Source organism: Ailuropoda melanoleuca, chromosome 4 (genome assembly GCF_002007445.2).
Source record: "Ailuropoda melanoleuca isolate Jingjing chromosome 4, ASM200744v2, whole genome shotgun sequence".
Lineage (NCBI taxonomy): Eukaryota > Metazoa > Chordata > Mammalia > Carnivora > Ursidae > Ailuropoda > Ailuropoda melanoleuca.
The window spans coordinates 20,373,265-20,395,063 of record NC_048221.1 but is presented as its reverse complement, the minus strand read 5'-3'; the positions used below and the strand labels follow the sequence as shown (position 1 = coordinate 20,395,063).

Genomic DNA, 21,799 nt, shown 5'->3' with positions numbered 1-21,799 from the left:
CAGTGCAAATTCATGCATTCATTCATTCATTCATTCATTCCCTTCCTCAAGAGATGTGTTCCTCAGCCAGCTCTGGGCCAGGCCTGTGCTCTGCCCATGCGGGCATCAGAAACAGAGGGAAACAGGATGGGGCCCCCGCACTTGAGGTGCCCACAGCCCATGGAACAGCCAGTTCTGCCTAGGCATCACCAAGGGCCCAGCATGTGTGATGGGCTTTGTAAGAGGCACCAAGGGCCACCTCGCTGCTAGATGTGGAGGAGGCAGTGAGGGCTGCTGGATGCTGAGCCTTGGAGATGGCAGGAGGGATGAACTCTAGGTAGAGAGGGCAGTGAGGGCAAAGGCGGGAGACCCAGGGACAATGCTGACCAACTTAGACATCTCTGGGTGATCCGAGGAGCGTACACATAAGCCCTCCTCACTCAGCTCCTGGCCTTCACTGGAGGCTCCTGAGGAGCTCCCAGGAAGGCCCCAGGGAAGGGACTGTAAGAATCACAGCAGTAGGCCTAACCACAGGACAGTCCTCCAAGGCTCGGCAGACAGTCCTAAAGAGGGGCAGTCCCCAACGCCCTGGCCCCTTCACCCCAAGCCAGCTTCAAATGAGTGAGGAATGGAAGGCTCAGAGCAGAGCAGACGGCATGGAGGAGCCTCAAGGCCTCGTGGTGTCCAGCCCAGAAAGTTCTGAGACTGGAGGTCCTTGTGGTCCCAAGAGCAGGCGTCTCATGCCCCTCCCCAGCCACAACGTCGGGCCCCAGCCTCACATCCTGAACTGCCTCCTCTGGTAGCCAAACCTCAGAGATGGACAGCCTCATACTAGATGCTCGGTGCTGAACGAGGGTCTGTCAGAGACCGAGGAGCAGGACGCACCTGGGTAAGGCACCCCCCACTTCGAGCCCCACCCAGACGCCAGAAAGGGCCGCCTACGTGAGGGCTGGGGAGGAGCAAGTGAGGACAGCGAGGGCCCACCTGGGTCAGCTTCAACTTGTTCTCCCAGGAGTTGATGCGCTGCTCAAAGGGCTTCTTGTAGGGCGAGAAGGACATGCTCTGGGTCATGACAATGTGGTCGTCAAGCAGCTGTGAGGCCTCGTCCGGGCTCTTGAGGATATAGGTCTCTGTCTCCTTGTACGGCAGCATGTTGAACAGGATGGTTGACCATTCCTTCTCCATCTTGTCCAGTGCCTAGTGTGGGGGGCGAGTCAAGGCTGGGTCCCAAGAAGGAGCTGGCACACGTGCTGTATGACCAGCACTGGACAGGGAAGAGCGGGCTCTGCCCAGCCATGACCGTGGCCATCTGGCAAATACTCTCTGCTGGTCTGGGCACCAAATCACCCGGGGACCTCGTCTGAATTCAAGGTCGTCTGGTACTCACACACGTACTGCCCGTGTACAGCAAATACACCTACATTGGGAGGCTTAGGGGGTGCTGGTTAGAAGCTCTGGCCCCAGTTCTAGCCCTTACTGGCTATGTCACCCCAGACAGTTGCTGAACCTCTCGGAGCCTTAATTTATTCATCTGTTAAATGAGGGTAAGACTTTCAGCTCCCTCCTGGGCCAAGAAGTACTTGAGAGGAGTAACTGAGTTATAATAGGGCTGGTGAACATTGCACCAAGCACTTTATATCCATGATTAACCCACTGAATAAAATGCACCTCAACCCCTGAGCCTGGGGAATGACCCCAGGGATGGGGCCCACGAGTGCCCTCCTCCCAGGCCCTGCGGCTGGGTGAGCCTCCTGGGGGCCACCCACCTGCTCAATGGCGTACTCCTTGCCAGCCACCTCAGCCACCTTGCTGATGCTCTCGATGTGGTCCTGCAGGTTCATCTCGAGGCAGCGAGTGAAGGTCAGGTTGGCCTTGGGCCTGACATTAATGTTGATCTCATTGGACAGCACCTCCCAGTGCCGGTTCCGCATGCCAGGGTTGCGCAGCCCCTGGATCAGCGGGATGTAGGGCTTGAACTCCTCGATGCGGGCCCTGATGTCCAAAGCCACATCCTGGCAGGCTGCCGGGCAGGACAGGTAGGTGTGAGAAGCAGCCAGCACGGGCAGGGAAAGAGGGGACAGGCTGGCTCGACTGCCTACCTGGTATGTCCTTGAACTGCTTCACACACTTGTGCATAGTCTTGAAGGACTCGATGACGTTCTTCTCCAGCTGCTCAGCATCTATGGCCGACAGGGGGTCATTCATCCAACTCTCAGACCAGCGCAGCCAGTCAGAGGCCGTGGTCCAGAGGTCCAGGAACGGCTGGAACTCCTTCACCATCCTGGAGAGCTTGTCGTACTGCGGGAGCAGATGAACCAGGGTTGTCTGGGGGTCCTTTCCGGGCTTTCTGCACACTGCTCCTTCTTGGGCCAGGTCCTCTCCCCCTCCTTGCTCCCGGCTGCCGTCCCTGCTTCCTGTCCCCACGAGCCCTGGCCTGGCCTTCCTTCTTCCTGCCACACACAGGCTCTGAGCTCGGAATGGCTCAGGTAGGTCTTCTGCCTGGTTCCAGCCCGTCTCCTTGCCCTGAGGGCCAGGGCTGGGGAGTTCCTCTCTGCAGCCTACTCAATCCTACCCACCAAGCCCTACCTAGCCCGGCCACCTGGGAGCACAGGCTCTCCCTCAAGCCCCAGGGCCAAGGAGACGACAGGCCCTCAGGAGGCCTACATTGGTGATGGGCAAGCCAAGGATGCGCTCGCGGTTATTATAGAGCATTGCCAGCTGCTGGCAGTCCTTCAGCTGCTTCTTGACCCGCCGCACCTCGTTGGCGATCTCGTGCGCTCGGGCAATCTCCACGTGGGTGGAGAAGCCAGCTACCACCAGCTGTGGGCCAAGGAGCAAGGGGTCAGAGGCCTTTGGGGCCCCAACCATGAGCCTGCATCCCCATACACACCCAGGAGCCCGAGGTCCCCAGGCAGCAACAGCTCCCAGTTGAAGGTACTCTCTTCTGGAGCAAGCCGGTTCCCGGCCCATCACAAGCAGGCTGACTGTCCCAGGGTGACACAGCAAGGTCAGAGGGAGCCCCAGAGCCCAGAACATTGTGCCCATTTTTTTGCTCACCAGGGCTCAGAGGACACAACAGAAGAGTTGGGACTCTTTGTAACCCTGAATTTTCTGGAGCTTGCTGCCCACGCACCCCTCCAGCCATTTGTTCATCCACCCACCAGTCCACCCGCCAAACATTACCACAGCCCCTCCTGCATGCATGAAGCCAGGCCTGGCCCCAGAGCACGTGGTAGAGAGCGAGGCGTAGCAGAGCCCTGAACCAGCCCCACCTGCAGCCCCTCGAGCTTTTCCTGGAAGTTGTTCTGATCCATGATCTGGATTTTGTGGAACTTCTCCTCATCTTCTATGTGCTGCTGCCGCACCATCTCTATCTGCCCAAGGATCTTAGAAGGCCAGCTGCTGGCAGCCCACCTGGAGGAGCCAGGGGTGGGCATTGGGGGGTGGAGGTCACAGGTGAAATCGTGGGGTGGCCCAGCCAGGCAGGGGCACCCAGGGTGAAGGGGAGAATGGAGGAATCCAGGCAGTGGCTGGAACCGGCCAGGGCCGAGCAACCAGGAAGTGGAAGTGAGCTGGAGGCAGCCATGGCCACCATCGGGGTCAGGGTGTGGGCCTGCCTGGCTGGGGAGGCCGTCCCTACCCTGCTGCTGTGGTCTGGGAGCTGTGGTGGGCATCCAGGGAGATGCAGATCCACGGTGCCCAGTGCAGTGATGGGGCAAAGGGGAGAACGGTGTTGGAAATGAGAGAGGTCATGCTGGGTACCCCCTTACATTCTGGGGTCTGGAGGGGCCTCACCTCCCATGAGGCAAAGCAACAGCCTCTAGTCTGCACTTCCTTGGTGCTCCCCCCAGGCCACCAGGCCAGCTTCCTTCATATCAGACCAACTCCCTTTGCTGCCTGATGTGGGGGCTCTGTGGAATTAGGGGCTTCTGTCTGCATCTGGCCTAGGAATGCCGACCCTGGGGGAGGCTCACCCTGAGTACCGGGACGCCCTGCAAAGTTAGTGCCTTGGGGCTCTTGACAGGTGTCCCAGGAGACAGTGCCAACCTCTCCCAGGCCCTGATATTCTGAAGTCACCCCAGGCCCGTCAGACAGGGTGGGCAAGGGGTTTCTGGGAGCCTTGGTAAGGCAGTCCCAACCTAAGGCTGTTTCCCATAAGGCTCTTGAGCTGGGTGGGGACAAGTGCTGCTCCCCAAGGACTGACCACCAGGCTGGCTTTGCCTGTTCCCTGTGGTTCCAAGGATCCCAAAGGGCCCCCACCACAAACAAGGGGATTCCAGGCTTGTGTGAACATGTGTGTGTCAGGCTGACAATGGTATAGAGAATGGAGTCAGAGTGAGGGGCCCAAGAGGCTCATATGATTTCCTTCTGCGCCACTGGCCACCTGGCCCCAGCCCACATGGAGCCACAGTCTCAGACATCTTGGCTGGCATATCCCCCCATGGCTACGGGGATATCTGAGAGCCATGTGTCTCAGCACCTCTTTGCTCCCACTCACTTGTCGTTGAAGTCCTCTGTGCTGAGGTTGTAAAGGAATTCATCCATGACCTGGTAGTCATCCATGACCTTCACGATCCGCTCCTGCACAGACAGGTGGTAATGAAACTGCATGTGTGGGACCCCAAAGTGGTTAGGCGCTAAGGAAAGGTGGCTCCTTCCACAGGTTAGGGAGGAGGCGCAGGGTGCACGGCCAGCCCTGGGCTCAGGGTTCCAAAGGCCAAGGCTGCCACACCTCCAACCCCCGCCCCCGTCCCACACCTTCCACCCTCCTGGCCTCCCGGATAGCATGGTTCTGAACCTCCACCATGCATCCAGCCTCGTAACCTCCCAACTCCCCCCCCCCATCCTCTGTGTCTACCTCACCTCTAGGCTCCTGGCTCCCAGTCTCCCAGCCCTGGCACCCAGGCCCCCTGACACCCGCCTCACCTCTAGCCCCACCAGCTTCTCAGGGATGCCCTTCATCCACTCTCGAAGTTCAGCCAATTCCTCGATGCTGTTGGGCTTCTCATAGATCTTGCGGCTGATGCTGCGAAACTCCTCACAGATCTGGCGGTGGGCAGAGGGCGTTAGGGAGGCCATGTACCCTCTCTGTCCTTTCCTGGGGCCTGCTCCTCCTCCTTGGATCCCAGTGTCTCCCGACAGGTAACTGCCCCCCACCCTGCCACATCCTGCAGCTGACCTGCTAGGGAGCTGAGGCCTCCCTAGCCTCCTGTGCCCGCCCAACACATGCATGGGGCTTCTGAGGCCACTCGCACACCCTCGGCTCCATGAAATGGCCCATCTTCGGGAGAGATTCCCAGGTCTTTCCAAGTCTGGGAAAAGAGGTAGCAGCCCCCGTTTCCTGGGATCTTCCGTATGGGACAGCTCCCTGCCAACAGGCCAGGGGTCAAAGCAGGGTGACTTTCAGATCCTTGCATCGGCCTGGGCATTTGCAGACAGCCCTCGCCCTGCCTAGGCACACCTTATTCACGGGAGCTCATCACTGATGAGAGAGCGGGTGCATGTGCTGTTGCAGTCACCAGGGCTGGGTGGGTGGGCACTTACATCGTCCACCTCCTTGTGCAGGTTCTTGGCCAGGATATCCAGCATGGACGTGGCCAGGGCCTTGCGCTTCTTGGACAGGCTCTGCTTAACGTTGTCGACGTTGATGTAGAAGGGCCCAATGACGATACTGCTGGGCAGCGAGCTGTCCAGGATCTCTTTTTCCCGCAGGTGGGTGAGCACCACCTCCCGTACTTCCGAGGCCAATGGGGAACGTGTCTGGTAGGCTCTGTGGACAGTGGGCACACACGAGGGGCAGACGGTGGTAAGTGGGTGGCCGGGAGTCACACCGACACCCAGATGCCCTCAGATGTACACACGCACTTGAGGAAAGTGGCAATGTCGTTGTTATTCAGCTCCAAATACTTCTGGTACTCCCTGGCGTAAGCCTGCAGTGGGATCATGGCCTTGCGCACAGCGTTGGCGATGACGGCCCGCAGCTCCTCCACCAATGGCTCGTGGAGCCCCACGGACTCCAGCAGGGGGTCGCCACTGATAAAGATGTCCTCCATCACCAGCTGCAGAGCCAGGGGTGGAGAGCTGGATGAGCCACCCAGCAGGTGGGCAGAGGAATTAGAGATGGGATCCGAAGCCTGAGTGGGCAGCAGTGTGGCCAATCACAGACAGCATGGTGGTGGGTCCGGGCAGCAGTGTGGCCAATCACAGACGGTGTGGTGGAGGTCAGGGCAGCAGTGTGGCCAATCACGACAGCGTGGTGGTAGGTCGGGGCAGCAGTGTGGCCAATCACAGACAGCGTGGTGGCAGCAGTGTGGCCAATCACAGACAGCGTGGTGAGGGTTGGGGAGAGGGTTTGCTGTAGTGTCTCTGAGTGCAGGCTATGGACTAATACAGGGCTAGGAGCCCCCTCACCCCCCAGGGGCAGTGTCTTCCTCTGCCTGGGCCTGACAGTCCAGTGCCCAGGAAAGGAGAAGACAGGGCCACCAGGTCACTGATGGCTCTGGCTAACCAGTAAGGAAACCAAGAGGGGCCTGGAGTTCTAGAAGCTCTTGGGCCGGGAGGAGTGGGATGTAACCAGGTGTGTGATGAGCAGGGACTTCTGACAAGGAGTCCCAAGTGTGGAGGTCAGTGTGCATCCACATCTTAGCGGGAGAGAGAGGCCAGGAGCTGGGTGGGATCAAAAGGGTAGAATCGGGGCCAGACAGCTGTGGCAGGGGTGGGTGGACGAGCCCAGCTCCAATCGCAGGTCTGACACTTAGTCACTTTGTGCCCTTATGGGGCACGACAAAATGGGGACACTAATGGTTCCCAGCACAGCTTGTGGTGAGGATTAAGTGAGAATTGAAGGTCTGAGCACACTGCCGACCAGGGGGGAGGCCTGAAATAAAGCTGAACTGCTTTAATACAGTTGGCCTCTGGCTCAGTAGCCACAAGCAGCCAGGCCAGCAGGTGCCCTGGGCCTTGAACTGTGGCCGTACCTTTTCCAGCTGGGGCACTGCGTGCGTGGCCAGGATGCCCTTGTCAAAGAGGTTGAGCAGCGATGTCTCGAAATGCTCCAGTGGCGTGCTGTAGTGCACCCCCGAGCTATCCAGCACCAGGTCCACGATGAACAGGGGATTCTTCCGGGGCCTGTGGGGCAATAGTCAGGCTGACGGTGGGCAGAGACCTGCCAGCATGATGGCTCTCGAGCTTCTTCATGCATGAGAATTGCCTCCTCCCTCCTTCTAGAAACCTCTAAGTTACCAGAAAAACACAGACCAGCCAAAGATTACTCCCTACCAGCCACTTGCCCAGAGGTTCACAGGCACCAGGGAGAGGGAGGACCACCATGCCATTCAGAGGTCATCAGGGCAGGTCAGCCAGACCCTGGGTCCTTGCGGCACCCACGCTGTCCCCAGGAGGCCGTCATCCTTGGCTTCAGATGCCCACTACATACCAACAACCGTCAAGCCTAGGTCCCAGCCAGGCCTCCCCAGTGCACTCTGGATTGCCATCTACCACCCACCTGGGCCTTTAATGGGCATCTCAAACATTGTGTCCCGCGACTCCCACCAGCTCCCCTCAGGGCTCGGTGCTAGTGGTGGACCCCAGGAGTCAGCTTGTCTCCCCCCACCTCCTCCCACTGCAGCCAGGCTCATAGCACTGCCACCCAGGCATGACCCCAAATCTGCCCCCCCAAGTCCCAGCCACATCATCCCTTGTCTAGACAACGGCAGGAGACTTGGTCTGACTTGTCTTCTGCCTCACTTGTCCCTACAAATCCAGAGCATTGTTTAATCAGATTATAACTCCCCTCTGATGGCTGCCGACCACACTTAGAATAAATCTAGTCCCGACTGTGACCCCAGGAGGCTCTGATCTGGCCTGTCCCTGCAACCTCTCCCCCATCATCCTGACCAGCCTTCCCTACTCCAGCCATAGCTGCCGGCCTTTCCTTTCTTGACTGCCCCCAGATCTTCCTCCCCTCCGAGCCTCTACATGTGCTGGGCCTTCCACCCGGGGCCTCTCCTTCACACATCTCCCTGGCTGCTTTCCTCTCAGTCTCAGGTCTTGACTCAGATGACCCTGACCCCCTGGCAGAGTCCCCTGCCCCACCCAGAGTCTGTCACGGCCCCTGCCAAGATTGGCAGTGACCATCTATTGATTCATTTGCTTGCTGTCTGTCCCCCATGAGAGCAGGAGTCATGCCTCTCTGGTTCCCCCAGAACCCCACCTGGCTCATGGCAAGTGCTCGAAGAATATTTCTTTCGACTGAGTAACTCAGGGACTGACGGAGAAAATGAAGGTCACCCAGAAACGTGCGAGTCAGAGCTGGCGGGACATTCCCAGGCCACCAGGGCAGGGGCCGGGCTCTCCCTACCATCCAGGACCTGGTAGTGCTGGGCACGCTGGTCCCGGCTGCCCCGCTCCCCCCACCTGTGCCAGCCTGGCAAGGAGCGGTGGGGGTGTCCCCCGGCAACTGCGCTCGGCCAGCCCCACCTGTAGGGGCTGTTGATGAGGTCGTGGCCCCAGACCATGTCATCAGGGCAGTCCAGCACGCTGCGGCATGCGTCGCTGATGAACTGCGAGAAGCTGGCCAGCGAGTCCTGCACCAGGAAGCGCAGCGTGTCCTGCAGCACGTACTTGAGCAGCTCCATCAGCTTGCGCAGCTTTGACATGAGGTACACCTCCCGGTTGGTTTCGTAGAGGTTGTACCAGCCCTTGCTCATGTCACGCAGGCTGCTCCGCATGGCTGCCTTGAGCGTGCTGACCCAGCTGTCTCTGAGGAACATCTGCACCTGGAGTGGCCATGGGTGGCATCAGGCGGGCCGCCCGGGAACCTGTGCCCACAGCCACCACACTCAGCGACCGGAGGCAGCAGGGTGCCGGGCCAGCCTCAGGACCCAGATGACCGCGGAAGGATCTCCCCCCCACCCCAACTGACGGCCAAGCCCTACCGCCAACACCCTCCTGTGACCCTGGGGACCAGGGCTCCTCTGGGGGCAGGAGGGAGGAGGAGCAGCAGAAGCAGGGCTTTCTCCCGACCTAAGGGAGAGACCGAGGGGCTAAGACACAGGAAATGAGCAGAGACAGACACAGAGTGAAGCAGGGACGGGGAGCTTTACTCCTGGGCTATCTGGTGATGGTCTCCCACAAGGCTGCCCCTTCTTCCCTCACACCCCAACCTCAGCAGGTATGTGGGGTTCCTGCTCTCCTTTCCAAGAGAAGGGGTCTGCTTCAGAGGCCACCAGGGTTGGATGGCAAGTGACTAGAAAGGGAGCCTACCCTGGGTCTCCTCTCTGAAATGAACCATCCCCCGGGGCCACCTCCAGCCTCCCACAAGGTCTAGGTTTTAAAGAGAACAGGGGCTCACGGCCTCACCGCTGGCCAGTCAGCTCCAAGGCTCCAGCCTGCATGTGGCCCTCCAAGCCCCGGAAGCCCACGCACCTGCGAGAAGGTCTGGGACTGGATCTGCTCGAACTCCTCCAGGCGACTATACTTGGAGAGGTTTGAGTGGAACAGGGACATGGCAGACACCTTGTTGCATTCAGCCCGCACCTTGCTGAGGGCCGTGATGACCTCTGGCCGTGTAAGCAGGGACACAAAGGTGAAGTCTTCCTTCTGCTCCCGGAAGGGGTAGCTGGGGACACTCACCTGCCCTGCAGGGGTGAGGGTGGAGGGCCAGTGTCAGATTGGCCTGGGACACACCAGGGGTTAGGATGCTCTACAGGGTGGTGATGGAGAGATACAACTCCCGTCTCCTCCCAAAGAGACACCCATATCCCCAGAACCCCTCTCTCCCCGCAGCGAGCTGCCTGCTCTGGGGTGAGTAAATGGATCCCCTCCGGGCCTCTCTGGGTCACTGACCCCTTTGAAGTGGATGAGAACCACAGACCTTGTCCCCCTTCACTCCTGCCCACTCTGCATACAGCCCAACACCAAGCAAGGGAGATGTGGGTACCGGGACCCTCGGACTGCCCACTGTCCATGCCCCACCCCAGCTTCCTGGACGCTTCCCACACGTGGCAGCTTGGGCCAGAAAATGAAATTCACAGTCATCGGGGAAGTCAAAGCAAGGAGGGCCTGGGGGAACTGGTGTCCTACTCGAGACTCAGTCTGCCACGGGTCAGATGGGGCTGCAGCAATGCCACCGGCTCCTGCTGCTCCATGTCCCTCAGACCGTCAGAGCCCTTCCATCCGCTTCTGAACAGTGGCTGTCCTAACACACATTACCTGCTTCCTTCTGTGCTACTCAGACTACTGGGATTGTTGGATTGATTGATTGATTGCTTGATTTAGAGAGAGGGGGACGGGGAGAGGGGCACAGGGAGAGGGAGAGAGGGAGAGAATCTTAAGCAGGGCCCCAAGACTCCTAGTTTTTATAAGAGCCTTCATGGACACCCCCGCCCCCGCCCCGGCTCCCTAGGTAGCTGGGGAAGAAGCAGGGTGAGCGCTGGGAGTGTCAGGTTTATGACCACGTTACAGGGAGGAGCGGGAGGGCTCTGGCTACGTGGGTGGCCACAGGGCCCGCCTTCGTCCAGCCGCCCTCACCTTGCCTGGGCACCTTCTCCTCCTCCTTCTCAGGCAGGGTCACATAGGAGAACGTGTCTGGTTTGGAGGAGACAATCTGGTCAAAGTTGATTTTGTTCATGCTGCGCTCATAGTCCAGGTTCACCTCTCTGGAGAGATTGCTGAGGTGCTCCAGAACCCTGCCAATGGGGAAGGGGGACAGGGGAGTCAGGGGGCTCCCCACACCCTGTCACCCCCATGCTGTGGGCTCTGGCATTGACCTGTGGGCATGTGTTTGGGGCTTCCCCTCCAGATTCACGGGCACACCTCCCACCTGGCCCCCAGCCACTAAACTCCAACACCCTTGTCCCCTGCCTCTTAAGTGTCACAACCCCCTCTCCCATAGCACCAATTGAGTCGGCCTGTATTGTTTCTCATTTCTCAGTGTCATCCCAGCAAGATGCTGTCCCTGCCTGGTCCCCTCACTTCCACCCCTGCCCATTCCAATCCACTCCCCACAAAACTAAATTCTGAGCACATCCTTCTCTTGCTAAAAATCCGTCCTGGGCCCCTGCATCCTACGATAAAGTCAGACCTCTTCCTGGGACTGGACCCTCCCTGTTCTCGGCTCTAGTCATCTTCCTGCCCCACCCTCACCCCAGCTCCAGCCACAGGCAACCCCCCTAGATTCCTGGAGGCACTCTGAGCTTTCACCTCAGAGCCTTTGCATTTACTGTTCCCTCTGGTGGCCACACTCTGATCCCAGCCCCTCCTGCTGCCTGCAGCCCAGGCTCCTCCCTTGGGGTTTCTACCCCAGGCACGCTTTGCCCCCTCCGGATGAGGGCAGCCTCATTTGTGCCCCCAAAGTTCTTCCCCTGTCTCAACAATCCTGACCTCCTGAGGGCATTTTTTCATTCATTCACTGTTGCTCCCCCAGCCAGAATTCTCTTCTCCCTTTACTTTTTCCAAGACTCAGCTCAAATGAGCTGAGGCCTTCTCTTGACAGGAGAGCCCCATCCATGACATCTCTATTCCCTTGTCTTGCTTTGTCTCCACAGTGCCTACCAAACCCTGAATCACCTTGTTTTCTCATTGTGTGTCTCCCTGGCCAGACTGAAAGCCCGGGAGGGCGGGCCCTTCATGGGGTGTGTTCACGGCCACGCCCCTGTGTCTGGCACAAGAGGGAGACTTGCTTGCCTGCCTGGTGTCCACTTTCTCCTCATTGCACCTCACTGTTGTTCTGGGACTCTCTCCTTTCTCACGTGACTTAGGGCAAGTTGACATGTCCCAGCTCTGGGGCCGTGGCGGAGCTTGACCGGACTACTACTTGGCTTAGGAGTGGGAACGTGATCCGCTCATCATCAACCATCGATGCTGTAACACCAAGCCCCCTTGTCCCATCTTCCCCAGGACAAATTCTGGGGTGTTGTTCATGCTCCAGAGTTGCCTGTGAGACCAGAGGCCCTACTTCCCTTAAAACCGCATCTCTGCCCAGCTGCTTGCCTCCATTATATCCTGCCACCTCCCTGACACGTCTCCTGGGAGGACTCCGTCAATACATCTGTTATACAAGAATCCCCCCCATACAGGCTCAGCTCCGAGGGAATCCAATCTAGGGCAGGACTCGGTGGACTCTGGACTTTGTACTTCTGAAACTGTTGCTGCCACCTGCCCAGGGATGAAGCCAGCACCCAATGGGGACACAGCCCTGCGTCCGATTTCTAGTTCTCAGTAAAGCAGTGCATTTTCCTGCTGTCTAAGCCAATCTGAGCCCGGCTATTTGTTATAAACAGCCCAAAACATTCTCAGTGATATAAAACCCAAGAAATGGAATTCTGGACAACCAAGGTAATGGTGGCCACATCAATGCCAACCTCCCCACATCCTCTCAAAAGACAGAAGGAAAGAGAAAAAACAGAAAAGCCAGGACAAATCAGAAAAAACAGAAAAGCCAGGACAAATCACACCACCAAAACCCATGCCATCAGCCTACCCAGCATAAAGAAAATGCCCAAACTTCACATTGTCTTTAAGTAGAAAAATAATTGTCAGTTCCCAGTGAGGTGCAGCTCACCTCCTGCTGCCAGCCTGCATGGAGGACGGGGGCCATCTGGGGAAGACGGCGCAGAAGAGGGGTAGCCCCTAAGCTTGGTCTGAAGTCCTGCCAGAAAGAGAGAAAGTCCACCCCACTGCAAAAACACTGACCGTGAGTCCCGGAGAATCAGAGCACTTAGGGCAAGGAAGGGACTTCCACGCATTCATTCAAGGTGACGTTCTTGGAAAGGCATCATGATGTTGGAGGGCGGAGGTAAAAGAAAAGGAGGACTTTGGAGATTGAAGGGTGATGGGAAAGGAAGCAAAAGTGAAAAATTAGAGTCTTGCAAGGTAAGAGAAAACAACAACATGGGAGGACAACCCCTCTCCCCAACACACACACACACACACACACACACACACACACACACACACACACACAGCCATCCGCTTGGAAAAAGAAAAAAAAAAAAAAAAACCTGGTTTGCTCTCCTAACGGAAGAGGGCGCCCTGAACTAGGAATCCTGTAAATCATCCCAAATCCGAGAATGGAAGGGGTGAAAGTAGATGACACGTACATAAAGCTACTGGGGGGGGGCGGGGAGTGAGAACCCACCGTATCTGATGAAAATTCTCATCCAACCCTCAAAGAAAAACAAGGACAAAGCAGGAGGAAACTAGCACAGCACTTCAAACCCAACTAAACATCTTCAAACAAGTGTTTGGGCATATGAAAAACCTTGAATCAGAATTTCACAACTAAAACACAGAAATAGGCAAATAACAGGAAGAAACGAAAAGCTATTTCATTGAACTCAGGGGGGAAAATGGAAGAAACAAAATTATCTCTGGAAGGAAGGTAAAATTAGGAGGTGCCTAAGGAAGAATGAGTCAAATAAAAAATGTAATAAAGTACATTGAAGAAAGACCAGAATATAACCAAGAAAATTAAAATGAGGGGGGAAAAGAACTAAAAAGGGACACAAATGTTTAAATTAGAAATAGGTAGGGGCGGGGCGCCTGGGTGGCACAGCGGTTAAGCGTCTGCCTTCTGCTCAGGGTGTGATCCTGCCGTTATGGGATCGAGCCCCACATCAGGCTCTTCTGCTATGAGCCTGCTTCTTCCTCTCCCAATCCCCCTGCTTGTGTTCCCTCTCTCGCTGGCTGTCTCTATCTCTGTCGAATAAATAAAGTAAAATCTTTTAAAAAAAAAAAAAGAAAGAAATAGGTAGGGGCGCTTGGATGGCTCATGGGGCATCTGCGTCTGCCTTCAGCTCAGGCCATGATTCCAGGGTCCTAGGATCCAGCCCCCCAGCAGGGAGCCTGCTTCTCCCTCTCCCTCTCCCTCTGCTGTTCCCCCTGCTTGTGCTCTCTCTCTTTCTCTGTCAAATGAATAAATAAATAAAATCTTTAAAAAAAATAGATGAAGCAAGATAGATGATAGATGAGATAGATAGATAGATGATAGAGATAGAGAAATATAAGGGAATCTGATAAAGAAGAACAGGATAATGGAACAGAATATTTAAAACTATAATCCAAGAGAAATTTCCAGAAATAAAGAATATCTGAATCTATGTATTTAAAAGGCCCATTTTGTACTTAGGAAAACTGACCCAGAATGATCAACTCTGAGACATACCCTAGTAAAATGATTAGACTTTAAAGATGAAAAACAAACAAAAAAAACCCCAAGGCCTCCAAGCCAAAAAATCAAACAACTTACAAGGAAACAGGAGTTAGACTGGCATCGGGCCTCTCAAAATCCACATTGAAAGCAAGTCGACAAAAGAGCAGCATTCAAACAAACAAACAAACAAAATACCTCAAGCAATGGCAGTGTGAAACAAGAATTTTATATCAAATCAAGTTGTCATCAAGTCTTAAACATTCAAGACCTCTAGGAACACTATACTCTGGAGCCCTTGATGAGGAATCTACTAGAAGAGGAGCTTCATTCAACCAAGAGATTGATGGGGTTCAGACACACTTCCCCAAATATGGCACCTTGGCATATTGAATGTTTTAAGCTGAAGGAATTTGAGAAACGGGCTTCCCCTGAATCGGGTCGTAAGATCCTCATGTGAGACATGCCCTCCTTAAACCCAGAGGAAAAGGCGTCCTTAGCTCCAAGATGGAATGACACCAAGAGGAATCCCAATGAAGAGGCCTCCCTCAGTTTTCCTCAGTTTACTACCCTTAGCTCATGTCCTTCCGTCTTGCCACAATTCCCACAGCCTTCTACTCTTCACCCGACCTAGCATAGGTTTAACCTATTCAGGTCTTCATTTCCTTATGAAGGCTCCCATGTCAAGGGAAACATAAATTTGTAAGCTCCTCTCTTGCTAATCTGTCTTTGTTACAGAGCCTCAGCCAAGAACCTAGAAGGGTATAAAGAAAGAAGATTGTTCTTTCCTCCCCTGCAAAATGACAGGAGAAACTTCAGGAAAAATGTCTGATATACTCAATTGACTTAATTGTAGTTTTACGACTAAAACAAAGATGGGGAGTCTGGCTGGTTCAGTGGGTAGAGTGCGTGATTCTTGACCTCAGGATTGTGAGTTCGAGTCCCACGTTGGGCATAGAGCATACAATCACTCGATCACTAAAATTTATTTTAAAAAATAAAAATAAAACAAAGATAGAGATGAGAGTGGAAGAATATCATATCAAAATAGTAAGGAGAAAAAAGCAACTAAAAATGGGAGGAGAGGGGTACCTGGGTGGCTCAGCGTCAGCGTCGGTTGAGTTTAAGTCTGGGCTCAGGTCATGATCTGGGTGGGTGGGAGGGGAGTGTCCTGGACTTGAATCCCTCAAAAGGTTCTGTGCTCAGCGGGGAGGCTGCATCTCTCCCTCTTCTTGTCCCGCTGCCCCTCCCCCGCCTCATACTCTCTAAAATAAATAAATGATTCTTTTTTAAAAATGGGAGGCAAAAAGGATGAAGAAAGTAGAATAAAGTCAAGAGTGTTACAAAGGAAATCAAAGGGAGTAGAAGGATACCATTAAAAACAGACAAAGCAGATATTAACAGGTTAAATAAGAAAGCAGGGGACATGGGGCACTATAAAAGGCTTAACTACAAAAGAAACCGCTAAAATAAGGCACAAATCTGCCCACACACCAAAAGAAATTTAAAAAGTGAGGGGCGCCTGGCTGGCTCAGTTGGAAGATCATGGGACTCTTGATCTCAGGGTTGTGAGTTCCAGCCCCACGTTGGGTGTAGAGAATATTTAAAAATAAAATCTTTAAAAAAAAAAAGAAATTAAAAAGTGAAAGAACAAAGAAACTACATCACGTAAAGAAGGAAACAGAATTGAGATCAAACATAGCAGCTCTATCAATAAATATGAATGGGTTTAACTCACTTATTACAAGAGAAAGATCTTCAATTTGACTCACAAAGTAAGACCTGACTATACACTGATAACAAGAGATCTCTCTAAAACTAACTCAGAAAAGCTAAAAATGGTGGGATGGGCAAAAATATATCAGGAAAATGGAAATGACAAAAGTCAGGTTACAATGCTGATATCAAATAAAGTAAAATTCTGGTCATAGAGCATTTGACCTGATCAAGAACACTTCTTAATGCTAAAAGCCACAATTAATAACGATAATATAACACACTATTCTCCGTGGACAAAAATAAGTAAAGATATCGAAGAAATAAATAACATATTTCAGGGATGCCTGGGTGGCTCAGTCAGTTAAGCGTCTGCCTTGGGCTCAGGTCATGATCCCATGATCCTGGGATCAAGTCCCACATTGGGCTCTTTGCTCAGCGGGAGCCTGCTTCTCCCTCTGCCTGCAGCTCTCCCTGCTTGTGTGCGTTCTCTTTCTCTCTCTGACAAGCAAAATCTTTAAATAAATAAATAAATAAACACATTTTTAAAATAACATAATCAATAAGATAGATTTTTCTGGAATACATGCATATATAAAGCTCTTATACCCTAACAATAGGGATATACCTCTTCTCACGTGCAAATAGAACATTCAGCAAAAAATTGATTATATATTAAGTCACAGAGAAAACATCAGCAAGTTCTATAGAGTAGAAATATTATAAGTAACACTCTCTGATCTCAATGCAATAAAAGTAGAAATTATTAACAACAAATTTTAACAAGTCCTTTTCATGAGGAAAATTGTAAAACCTGACATTAAACAATTCTTTAAAGAAATGGGAAATATAAATCAGATTTTTGGAATAAAAAAATGAAATACTACATATCAGAATCTGTGACTATTTTTAAAGCAGTTATCAATAGAAAGTTCATTAGCCTTAAACACAGTTATCAATAAGAACATAAATAAGTGAATTAAATTCCTATAATATAAATTCCTATAATCATAACAAAACATAAGCCAAAAGAAGGCACAAAAAAGGAAATAATAGAAAGTGGAAATGGGGGCACCTGTGTGGCTCAGTCAGTTAAGCGTGTCAGTTCGGCTCAGATCATGATCTCAGGGTTCTGGGATGGAGCCCCATGTCATGCTCCACACTCAGCAGGGAGTCTGCTTGTCCCTCTGCCCTCCTCCCCCTTTTTCTCTCTCTCTCAAATAAATAAATAAATAAATAAATAAAATCTTTATTAAAAAAAGGAGTAGAAATTAACAAGGTAGATGTAGAAACAGTCAAACTAATAAGTCAAGGTCCTATTTTTTAAAAAAATGAACACATCAAACAAATCACTAAGAAACTTAATTAAGCAAAAAAAGGAAGAGAGCATAACTCTCCAAATAAGAAGAGACAAGGGGGAAGTCGACATTGAGACAGAAAAAACTTTTTTTTTAAAGATTTTATTTATTTATTTGACAGAGATAGAGACAGCCAGCGAGAGAGGGAACACAAGCAGGGGGAGGGGAGAGGGAGAAGCAGGCTCCCAGGGGAGGAGCCTGATGTGGGGCTCGATCCCAGAATGCCAGGATCATGCCCTGAGCCGAAGGCAGATGCTTAACAACTGAGCCACCCAGGCGCCCCCAGAAAAAACTTTTTAAATCATGAGACCACTTATCAAAAGTCTAGGCAAATACACACACACACACACACATATTTAAAGATTTTATCCATTTATTTGAGAGAGAGACAGAATTAGCAACAGAGAACATGAGTGGGGAGGAGAGGGAGAAACAGGCTCCCCGCTGAGCAGGGAGCCTTACGTGGGGCTCCATCCCAGGACCCTGGGATCACGACCCAAACCGAAAGCAGACGCCAACCAAGCCACCCAGCACCCCTAGGCAAATATATTTTAAAACCTAGAAAACACGGATCATTTTTTAGAGAACCAAAGTATATCAAAATTGACCCCCAAATTGGAAATACAAAGCTTAACTAGACCAATTCCTTTAGAAAAATGAAGTTATAGAGGAACTATCCCACCAAAAAGCACCACATCCAAATGGTTTCAGAGGGGAATAACCAGATAGCCTCAGTACAATAAAAATTGTTCCAGAGTACTGAAAAATGAAGGAAAACATCAATATTCTTCTTATAAAGCAAGTATAACTTGTTTCAAACTTGAAAATGACAGTACAAAAAAATTACAAACCAACATTACTTATATTGATGCAAAAGTTCTAGACAGCATACTAACCAACAGAACCCAATATGTTTTTAAAAAAAGGATACACCATGGCCAGGTGGGATTTATTAAAGGAATCCAAGGTTGTTTCACTATCAGAAAATCAATTAATATAATGCACCATGTTAACAGATGTGAGGAGACAAATCATAGGATTATCTCCGTAAGTGCTTTAAAAGCCTGTGACAAATAAACACTTGGAAGAAAACAGAAGTTTCAATGAATATGTTATTAAATAAAGTCCTAAAGCTAGCATTTTCTTAAGGGGGAAACTTACTAGAGGTACTTCCACTGTTATTAGGAGCAAGGTAAGGATCGCTACCATCTCTACTACTATCCAATATTGTACTGCAGGTATTGGGAAATGCAATTAGGCAAGAGAAAGTGATTAGAGGAATAAGAATTGGAGAAGAATAAGTAAAACTATCTCTATTTACAGGTAATATGTACTTAGAAAGCCCTGGAGAATCAATGATAAAACACATTCAAACAATTCACTAAGGATTGTTTGCAACAGGATATAAAATTAGCATATGCAAATCAATAGACGCAAAAATAGAGAAAATCCCATTTATAATAGTAACAAAGAAGATAAAATACTTAATACATATGCAAAACCTATGTGAGAAAAACATACAAAAGTAGTCTTGAACAAATGAGTGAACATTCTTTGTTCTTGGATAGGACAGTTCAAGATCCTAAAGATGTCAGCTGTACCTAAGGTAATTTAAAAATATAACGCAATCCCATTAAAAATACAAAGTGTTGTGTGTGTTTTTTTTTAAGAGAGAGGTAATGCAAGCTGGGGGAGGGGCAAAAGGGAAGGGAGAGAGAATCCCAAGCAGGACTTGTGCTTAGTACAAAGCACGACTAGGGGCTCAATCCCACAACCCTGAGATTGTGACCTGAGCCAAAATCAAGAGTCAGATGCCCAATCAACTGAGCCACCCAGGCACCCCAAAATACAAAGTGTTTTTAAGATAGAGCTAGAGGAGCTGACACAATGCTCATGAGGAAAAAGCACGCAAATGCCTACCAAAATCCCAACAACAACAACATCCCAACATTTTTTGCAAAAATAGAAAAATCCATCCTAAAATTCATATGGAATTTCAAGAGACCCAAATAACCAAAAGAATCTTGAAAAAGAACAAAGTGGGAGGACTCACACTTCCTGATTTCAAAACTTAATGGAAAGCTGCAATAATCAAACAGTGTGGTACTGGCAGAAAGGTATATAGACCAAAGGAAGGGAACAAGAGTCTAGAAATAAACTCCCAAATATATATGGGTCAAATGTTTTTCAACAAGGGTGCCAAGACCATTCGATGGGGGAAAGAACAGTCTTTTCAACATACTGTGTTAGGAAAACTGGATCTCCACATGCAGAAGAAAAAAACTGAACCCTTACCTAACCCCATATACAAAAATTTACTCAAAATGGATCAAAGATCGAATATAAGAGCTAAAACTATAAAACTCTTAGAACAGATGGGGGAAAGCTTCATGACAGTGGATTTGGAAACAATCTCCTGGCTGTGACACCAAAGGCACAGGCAACAAAAGAAAAAACAGACAAATAAGAATTCATCAACATGAAAAACCTTGTGTCCTAGTAACATAAAGGACACTAGCAATAGAATAAAAAGGCAAACCATGAGATGGGAGAAAACATCACATCTCCGATGAGGGATTAATATCCAGAATATATAGACAACTCATAAAACTCAACAACAAAAACCAAACAGCTGGATTCAAATATGGGCAAAGAATTTTAATAGACCTTTCTCCAAAGAAGGACCTACTAATGGCCAATAAGCACATGAAAAGATGTCAACATCACTAATCATTAGGGAAATGCAAATAAAAACCACAATGAAATACCATGTCACATCCATTAGGATGACTAATGTAAAGGAAAAAAAAGAAAAGAAATGTTGGTGAGGATGTGAAGAAATGAGAACCCTGGTGCCCCGCTGGTGGGAAATACAACAGTCTGGCTGCTAAGGCAGCTGGATGACGGTGTCTAAAAAATGACAAACAGGGCTTCGCAGATGCCGCTGATGCCACCCAGAGCTGCCCTGTGCCACCCTGCCATGGTGAACCCCATGATGTTCTTAGACAAGTGCCATCAACGTGAGCCCTTGGGCCATGTATCTTTTGAACCCTTCGCAAAGTTCTAAAGAGAGCCAAAAACGTTTGCGCTCTGAGGACTAGAGAGAAAGGATTTGGTTATAAAGTTTCCTGCTGTCACAGAATTATTCTAGGGTTCATGTGCCGGGGGGGTGGCTTCACACCCCATAATGGCCCTGGCGGCAAGTCCAGCCAGAGGGAGAAATCTGATGATGAAAATTTCAGCCTGAAGCACACGGGTCCTGGCATCTTGTCCATGGCAAATGCAGGACCCAACATGAATGTTTCCAGTTTTTCATCTGCACTACCACGACTGAGTGTTTGGGTGGCAAGCATGTGGTCTTTGGCAAGGTGAAAGAGGGCATGGAAACCACTGAGTGCTTTGGGTCCAGGAATGGCAAGAGCAGCAAGGAGTTCACTGTTGCCGACTGTGGACAACTCTAATAAATTTGATGTGTGTTTTATCTTCACGACCAGACGGTTCCTTCTCCCATCTGTTCATAATGGCCTACAATCTGTGCTTTCACTGCAGTTCTTTGGGTTCCATGTTTTCCGTACCCTTCTCCAAGTCAAGATGGATTGTACAGCTAAGTTTATGATTATGAAAAACCAAACGACAACGGCAAACAGAATTACCATACGACCTAGCAACTCCACTTCCAGGTGTACACCCAAAAGAATAGAAAGCAGGGACACGAAGAAAGATTTGTACACATGTTCACAGTAGCCAAAATATGGCAGCAGCCCAAGTGTCCATCCCCAGAGGAGTGACAAACAAGAGGTGGTACACGCCCACAATGGAATATTACAAGGAAATCCCCACACCTGCTACAACATGCATGAACCTAGAAGATGTTATGCTCAGTGAAATAAGCCAGACACAAAAGGACAAAGCCTGTATGATTCTCCTCATATGAGGGACTTGGAGCAGTCCAATCCACAGAGATGCAAAGTAGAATGGTGGTTGCCAGGGGCTGGGGGAGATGGGAATGGGGAGTTGTTTAATGAGTACAGAGTTTCACAAAGCTCTGTGGAGGGATGGCAGGGATGGTTGCACAACAGTGTGAATGCACTTAATTCCACTGAGCTGTACACTTAAAAATGGTTAAAATAGTAAATTTTAGTAGTAAATAGTAGTAAAATAGTAATTTTAGTAAATTTACTATTAGTAAATTTAGTAAATTTACTATTTTAGGAAAATAGTAAATTTTAGTAAAATGATGTATATTTTGTCACAGTTTAAAAAAAAAAAACACTTAAAGCAAACAAACAAGCAAGAATAGCCAGGAAAACACTGAAAGGGAGGAGCTACAAAGGGGGCTGGCCCTACAAGACATTCAAATATACTGTAAAACATCTATAATTAAACTGTAGTCCAAGTGCATAAACAAACAGAACAATGGAATAGAACAGAAAGTCCAAAAATAGACCCGAGTGCATATAAACATCAGTGTATGATAAAGGTGGCATGTTGAACCACTGAGCCAAAGATGGAAGTTTTAATAAAGGCTGATAGGCATTTAATAAACCATGTAATAAATGCTGGTCATTTGGAAAAAGATAAAATTGGATCCATACCA

The 21,799-nt window shown here is 50.6% G+C and overlaps 1 protein-coding gene and 1 pseudogene across 5 annotated transcripts in view; one reads left to right on the top strand and one right to left on the bottom strand.

The window, feature by feature from the left end:
• DNAH1 (dynein axonemal heavy chain 1) overlaps window positions 1–21,799 on the bottom strand; it is a 76,168-nt gene that overhangs the window by 40,535 nt on the left and 13,834 nt on the right. For all 5 annotated transcript variants that reach the window (XR_004624717.1, XM_019799401.2, XM_034658418.1 and 2 more), the window contains 13 exons: window positions 10,510–10,667; window positions 9,406–9,617; window positions 8,458–8,756; window positions 6,957–7,107; window positions 5,845–6,038; window positions 5,524–5,749; window positions 4,906–5,025; window positions 4,478–4,560; window positions 3,252–3,393; window positions 2,644–2,799; window positions 2,079–2,277; window positions 1,746–1,999; window positions 964–1,176 (listed from right to left, as the gene is read on the bottom strand). Coding sequence is in view for 4 of the 5 variants with exons in the window: in XM_019799401.2 (XP_019654960.2) it covers window positions 964–1,176; window positions 1,746–1,999; window positions 2,079–2,277; window positions 2,644–2,799; window positions 3,252–3,393; window positions 4,478–4,560; window positions 4,906–5,025; window positions 5,524–5,749; window positions 5,845–6,038; window positions 6,957–7,107; window positions 8,458–8,756; window positions 9,406–9,617; window positions 10,510–10,667 (2,407 nt within the window). In the remaining variant the exon portion in view is untranslated. The remainder of the gene's footprint in view (window positions 1–963; window positions 1,177–1,745; window positions 2,000–2,078; window positions 2,278–2,643; window positions 2,800–3,251; window positions 3,394–4,477; window positions 4,561–4,905; window positions 5,026–5,523; window positions 5,750–5,844; window positions 6,039–6,956; window positions 7,108–8,457; window positions 8,757–9,405; window positions 9,618–10,509; window positions 10,668–21,799) is intronic.
• LOC100464237 lies at window positions 20,033–21,032 on the top strand (annotated as a pseudogene).